Here is a 7821-nt window from a genome sequence, read left to right on the forward strand (position 1 = left end):
AAAATGAAAAACATTAGAGAGGCAAATGTGGCCTGCCTTTGGCCAGGACATCAGTGTTGACCTCATTTCCTGCTTTGTGCAATGTTGGCTCAAACAGACCTTCAAGGAGCCGAGAAGTTCCTAAAACACATGTGAATGACCAAACACCTCCTTGCTTTGGCAAGCTCATGTTAATTCAGTCCAGACGACAAGACATTTTTATGGACTGAATATTCTGGCTTTAATACGAGTCACATTCCCTTTCCGGGGGCAATTTGCTTGAACATCGCTGAGACGCTAATGGGCATAACTGACTCAAAATGTTGTTTATGTAACTGGCTGAGAGGCTTGCCAAAGTATGTTGATGAAGCTATTTCCTGTATTTCCTTACTCAGTCTGCAAAATGAGGCTTCAGTCATAATTTTTGATCCTCTTGTGATACAACCGTGAACAAAAAAGACTGATATTGTAGTTTGTCATTTTAATAGGTTTATTAAATATTCGTTTAGCAGACATCCTTTTCCAGGGTGAAGCAATTATAATATTAACTTAAAATAAATACTTTTTTTTACACAAACAATGATAAAACATGAACTAATAAACCCATAAATTGATAGTCAGTGGTGTTCTGCAGAAGTATATGAGTGAATAAAAGGAAGTTAAAGCCACAAAATGGAGGTGACAGAGGAAGTCAACTGAGTTTACCAGGTTGAAAACAAAACTTTCTAAACCTCAATTACAATGACCCAGTAACCTACAGCATAAATGTTTTAGTTATTATAGTTCTGTGCATGCAACGTGAAAACATTTTAAATTGTGTGGCTTGAACAAAGAGCAGCATATTGCTTTGATGGACAATTTAACTTCTGTATCTGTGTGAAATGATTAGGCCCACAAGTGTAGGCTGGAATGGGTGTGACAGCTTTGGGTGGGAGGAGCTTGACCCTGAAAAGAATCTGCCTTTGATGTGACATCTATGTTTTTAGGGTATAAATGTGGACATCAGCAGGCAATGGCTGCTTCCACACTACCACTGGATGCCATTCTGTGCCTGAGGTGATTTGCGAAATCCACCTGGGTTTGCGAAAGTACCCGGTTGATGACAGTTTTCGGGATCCATCCCTGGAAAACAGGGACAAACCATACATTAGAACACTTATTAAGCTTATTTGGAAACATAGTGTGATACTACATTGAGAGTGACTTTACTTTTGTAGATCTTCCTTATTAAAGACCATTTAAAGCATATATCAATTATCATTTAAATTCACAGCTGCTTCAAAGGTAAACTGTGTCATTTTTAAAGCCACTACAAACACCAAATAAAAATAACTAATAATTTTTCTAACAAGTTTTCTGAAAACTCCCCCTATTGGTTGGGAAAGAGATAGTGCCGCCTCAAACTCATGCTATTGGTTGAATAAAAAACAGAGCAATGTTTTGATAGCACCAACAGTGCAACTTTTCAGGGAAATCAGCATAGTTATGGCTTGCTTATACATATTAATCTGGAATAAGAGAAAGTAGGCTATTTAACATCCAAGAAATTGCATACTTCACTTCACCTTTTAACTGAGAGGGCAATTGACTTACCTTAAGGTCTAAACTGAGCAACCAGGTAAACTTTGTCTTATTGGGATCATCTGCACTTGGTCGCATCACAATACAGGTGGGTCCATTCTCAGCCCTTAGAAAATAAGAATGAATTTAATACATTGTAAGAGGTTTGTATTTTTATTTTTGGGTGGGGAGTGGTTCAAATTTTCACTTACCTTACAAATCCTTTCTTCTCAGGCATTTCAGGGTGCTGAGTGGACATTCCGGCCAGGAAGCATGTAGATCCCCTGCGCTTGGCACAGCGGACACTTACAAAATCTCGTGGGCCGACCACATTTCCAGGTGTTTCACCTGAAACCTCATGTGTGATCATAGTATCCTGACCGATCTTCTGAAGAATCTGAGAGGGACCAAAACTGTATTGAATACCAAATATCTCTAAGCAACAGTAGCTGTATGTTTTATTACATTGTGATGGAGGCTTGTGAGTAAGATATGAGAAGATAGGCAGTCCTTCAAAAGTGCAGTGACTAAAATGCATACAGCATAGGAATCTGGCAGTCAGTAGATCTATTTCTATCCACCTTGACTTGTTTGACATTGGGGTTCCACTCCCCCATTTGTTCCATGTTATTCACCAGCTCCTCATAAAGGTCATCCGTTTGCTGTTCAAGCATCACTTCCAACTTAAAAATCTTCCCAATGTCTGGTAATACTTTACTCATCACCTTATCTCCATTGAGCTGAGAGAGAAAAACCCACATAAAAAACACAGTTTTAACTATTATTATTACAGTATATATGAGCAAAAAAAATAAAAGGTTTGCAGGTCTAAAGGCCTTGGACACCAAAGTGCTGTATAAAACTGTATAATAAAATATGCATGAATAAAAGGCATCTATACATGGCCTCATCAGAATGAATGATGAAATATGATTATTATTATTATTACAGTCTCAATCTCAGTTTGCCAGCCGTCCTGGTCACTGAGGATGCTGATAGACTTCTGCAGAGCTTCCTGTCCCTGCTGCACATAGCACTGCTCAGCTTCACTGAACGTCTCTTCTGCAATCCGACTACCTGTGCAAAGAAACACACACATAAACATGATCATCTCTGTAAAGAAACAACAAATACACACTAGATTTATGAAGAAAATGTGCATTTCTGTGAATTTGATTGACCCCTTCTGCAAATTACATTGTTATGCCAGTGGGTGGCAATAAGTGACTGTCTTTATACGTTACTGAATCATTCACTCAAAAACACTGAATTATTTAGGAATCAAATAAGTGACTAACTGATATTAAGAGTCCATCACTTGTGCATTTCGGAATCCTGTTGGCAGTAGTAGGTCTAATTCGAACACATGACTAATACTGTCAAATACTGTTTTTCGCCTACTATATGGGAAGTCGTAATATTGTGATGCAGAGACTCATTATCGTGTCGTTATGAGTGAGTCATTTAATCATTCACTCAACCAATTCGTTAAAAACACTGAATCATTCAGGAACAAAACTAGTGAGTAACTGTGTCCGAAATCGCATAGGGGTGAATTTAAGTAAATTGGGACATTTTTTCCCAGTCATCTCAATAGCAAAAAAGTGTCCCAATTTACTTGAATTCACCTGAGTAGGTACAACATTTTATAAAGAACTTACTGTACCGTTAAAAAAAGTACATTCTTAGGTTGTAGTATGAATGAAATCCAGACATAGTATTGTACATCCACCATGTTGTCATTGTCATGTGACCTTTGACATCCATTGAGTTGCTTCTTTGCAGTTCACATCTACTCTGGCGTGGCCTCATGGGATAGCAAAGTGTTCATCAGATAAACACTTCATAATCTTGCCAGAAGTATTAGGTCACCCGGGTAAAAAAAAAAATCACCTACTATATAAGGAAGTATGCAATTTCAGATGCTGTCTTTATGTCTTTATATTCACTAAACCAATTAATTAAAATACACTCATTTGTTCAAGAACAAAACAAGTGATTGTCTTTACGAGTAAGTAATTTAATCATTCACACAATCAAAATGCTGATTCATTTAAAACAATACCATTACTGTGTTGCTCACAGATTCACAATTCTGCTGTGGCTTTGTTCATAACTATTTTAGTGATTGAAGCAAAAATAGATAAATAGCTGCAAATGCTGTCTAAATTGAAAGTTACTCACCAATAATCTTTTGTACAAAAGCAATACCACACTCACGAATATTCAAAAAAACAGCACACTGCTCCTGTAATATTGCTTAAATTATATATTGAACAGACAGTTAAACAGGACAATAACTGAGTAAATAATTTTAAGAATTTAGTTGGCTAATATTATTAGCTATTGGAGTCTACAGCATCCATATTTCTGTAATATAAATGTTGGAAGTTGTGAGGAAGTTATCTTACTGAGAAGTGAGCTCCTTCTTCGGACGTGGTTAATCCAAGCACCAGGTCCAGGTCCAGAAAGCTTTTTCAGCTCATGATGAATTGCAATCATCGCATTCCTCCTCAAACCTGATTGTGAAAGAAAAAGACAGAAAAAAGAAATAATAATAATAAAAAAAAATATATATATATATATATATATATATATATATATATATAACTCGAATAAATACTAGCATACTATAAAAATATTTCAGAAATCCTGGATACATGAAACAGCTTCTTACCTGTCATGTTTCTCACGTGCCTGTAGGAAATGCCAGCACACAGTTTGACCGTTGCAGGCAACATTATAAAATTTTCTTAACCGATGAATGAATGACTACACTTGAAATGTGGGCACGGTGAGTTAGAAGTGAAATCTGAGGAACAGCTGCCTGCTTCGCTCCCTTTATAGCCCCGTCAGACAAGGCCGCGTTCTCGTCACCTCGCAGATAAAACAGCACCATCACTCAAAGCACGGGGGTGACCCTGTGTGTCAAGGATGTGCATTGAACACGACAGCCTATCTGTTACCACTATAAACACGTTGTTACAGATAACGGCCAGTGCCTGAAGACTACCCACACAGAACACTGGATTGTACACTTATGTTGTCTGTCTTTTTCAAGTCACAACAAACAGTGTTACCCATCTACAGATATATTTTAGCATATGATAAGCCGGAAACTCTCAAAATTTCACACACGACTTGCTCTCCTGAGTCCTGGTTCCATTACAACATTAGTTCAGGAGGTCAAGTTTATAATGGCAAATCATCATCCTAACTCCAAGGGGTCAAATAAAATGACATCATCACTTGGTATTTTCCGAAGTTAAACCTGGGTGACAACTTGTGTGTACTTTTAATGTGACTAATTATAGCTTTCAATAATAGAGATGTAAGCTGGGGTGTATTCTGCAAATCCAGGTTACATCTAATTACACGCTGTGCTACACAAACCCATATCAAAGCTGCAACGAATCAATTCTCAATCACTGACAACAATAAAAGGCCGATCTGGCAGCCTTGGACTCAACGGCAATGGAAACTTTCCTAGTTCTATGAAAATATTTGCTTAATGACTTGTGGTTTTCAGTTTGACGTAAAATCAACTTGTTCAAGAACATTGAAGCAATATCTTGTGGGGTAAAAGTGTCTTTATGAGTGAAAGCACCTTAACCCACAACCTTGTGTCCCTCAGAGTAATTTATACTTTAAGCCTTAACCTTTATCAGACAAACTTCTAATCAGGAGGTGTGGAACAGCCATGGACTGTTGAAATGATGCTGGAACAGGTGCAAACCATAGCTGTCGATGGATTACAAACTTTAATTGAATTAATTACATGATATTACTTTTTTGATAACACTTTATTTTACAGTGTCCATGTTACATGTACTTACCATAATAATTAGTAAATTATGCATAATAACATGCAGCTTACCCTCAACCAAATCCTAATCCTACCCTAACCCTATAGTAAGTACATGTACTGTAGTTAATATTACTCAGTACTTAAATGTTTAATTACATTGTAACAATGACACCTTAAAATAAAGTGTAACCCTTTTTTTTTAATTACTTATATTTCATCAATATTTCTATTAATTATATAAATTAATTACAATCATTAAATGTAATTTGTCTATAATATCATTAATCTAAAAGGTTAAATTGACAGTCTTTTAAAAAAAAGTAAAACCATTTAAACCAAAATAATTCAGTTTTCCTTGCCATTTATTATTCAAAGTTTTACGTTTATTTATCGCTCATGATAATCACGTACGTTATCATAATACAAACACATTCACATTTCTAAAAGAACTACACAGTTATGTTCAGGCCAGCACAGGTTTTATTCAGAAGGACTCTGTCAGGTTTGGCTTCACATGCAGTCAGCGTAGTACAACACCTCTCTTTAAAACGTGTGTGTGTGTGTGTGTGTGTGTATGTGTGTTTGTGCATGTGCATGTTTACATTGTGTGAATGACTGAAGTGACAGACAAAGTGCAAACCGTATCATGAGCACTAACCTGGACTAGACTACTAAAAAGGAGGCACTTCATTGGGGTTTTCTATCTCCAGAATGACCTATACAAAAAAATAATCCAAAAGAAGCCATGTCCTCAAAACCTTATCTTCTCTAATTTCAGTTTTCACTTGCCAAATAAATATCACTTCAGTTCCCTAGTTTGGTCATTGTTTTAAAGGCAAAGTTCCCTTTTATGCAGCAATTACATATGTCACCACCAGTTCATTCATCACATTGTTGTACGTATGGACATACAGGAAGTATACATAAGCAAAGCATTAACTCTTAGTCTGGGAAAAGTTCATTTTTCTAAACTTCACAGCTGTTAAATTAGTTCAGAGGATACTGTTGAATTATAAACCAATAAATTTGAAGTTTAAACCACCAGGCATTCAATTTACATGAAATTGAAAACTTTTGTTTAAATGAAAAAAAAAAAGTGGCAAAACTTTCCCTTATGTTTCCATAGACCAAATCAACATTTACTTGCCGATATAGCAGTTAATATCAGTTCAGATCAGTCCCTATTCATGATATAGAGTGCTAGAAACACTTAATGAACTATTACAAAAATAATAGGCAGTTTATCAATGCATACTTGGGGGGAAATTCTGCTTCAAATTCACTGTAAAATCAGTAACACGACTCTCAGATTCCAGAGCATCAAGTTAATCAAGTTTTATAGCAATTATCCAACTGTGGTTAGAAGATTCCCCAATTTAGATACAAAAGTGAAGAATATTCCCTGTAATGGTAAATAAAGTACTTCCTAACAAACTGTCAAGATCGGCCACACATTTTTTTAAATGGGAGATATGCATTAACATTAATCTTTTCTAAATTTCACCTGAAAGTGACCATGAATCATCACAAGTATGTGGCGTATAAAGTCTCACCACAGAGAACAACAGCATGGCACTAGTATACACAGAGATCCGACCCCTAAACCATTAACCTTCTAACAGACACATTGGTCCCGCTCGATGAATAGTTGATTGACCATGCAGTGCAATTTATGTAACATGTCATAATACAGTGCAATAACCAGTTATTACACACACTTCAGATGAGAAGTTTGAAATGTTAGAACCTACACTAAGTATACACTTTTTCACTTTAAACCCTTCAGAGGGAATTTCTAGCACTGTAAAGTAATGGCATAACTGATGCATAATTTGGTAAACACACATCAGTTTAATGATTGGAAATTACATGGCACTTAGCATACGTATTCGTGAAACAGCTTCAAGTCATCATTTTAATACACTTGATTTGTCTTGAGATTCTCCATTGAACTTTGAGGCGTAAAAAAAAAAACCTTGGAATGGTATTGTAAATGCAAGATTATGAGGTTGAGATTCATATTCTATTCCTTCTTGAGTCGCTCTGTTTGGTTACTTGTAAATTATCAATTTTTTTTAAAGAAACATTTGAACACTCCAAAACTATCATGTATTCTCTATGCACGGGTCTATACAACTGAAATCCTGGACACTTTAAATGTTGGGGAAGATGAATGAAATGTCTTTCTACCAGTTGGCATCTGATTGGAAACTGCATAAACATGAGAAAACAGCTGCTGAGGTATGAAACTTCCTGTATTGTGTGTGTGTGTGTGTGTGTGTGTGCATAAAGGCTGAAGTGAAGTGGTGCAGTTTCAGTCTATTAGTGGTTGAAATGTGATTAAATGAAGGCATATTTACACACCGAATCTGGGGAAAAAAAGCTGTTTTGTTGTCCTAAAAAGTGAAAATGCTTGACTGTGTAGATGTATTATTAGATGGTCAATTCTATCTCCTCTTGGAGCTGCCGTGATA

General features: G+C 36.2%; 1 protein-coding gene across 1 annotated transcript; it reads right to left on the minus strand.

The window, feature by feature from the left end:
* Positions 1 to 454: 454 nt before the first annotated feature.
* On the minus strand, positions 455 to 5154 carry star (steroidogenic acute regulatory protein). The gene is made up of 7 exons (XM_079898092.1): positions 4217 to 5154; positions 3951 to 4058; positions 2489 to 2616; positions 2121 to 2279; positions 1752 to 1936; positions 1573 to 1666; positions 455 to 1101 (listed from the first exon to the last, which is right to left on the minus strand). The coding sequence occupies exons 1-7, from the start codon at positions 4278 to 4280 to the stop codon at positions 982 to 984; spliced, it is 858 nt and encodes a 285-aa protein (XP_079754218.1). The 5' UTR covers positions 4281 to 5154; the 3' UTR covers positions 455 to 981.
* Positions 5155 to 7821: the final 2667 nt, after the last annotated feature.

The sequence above is a fragment of the Squalius cephalus genome (assembly GCF_949319135.1).
Source record: "Squalius cephalus genome assembly, chromosome: 16".
Classification (NCBI taxonomy): Eukaryota; Metazoa; Chordata; class Actinopteri; order Cypriniformes; family Leuciscidae; genus Squalius; species Squalius cephalus.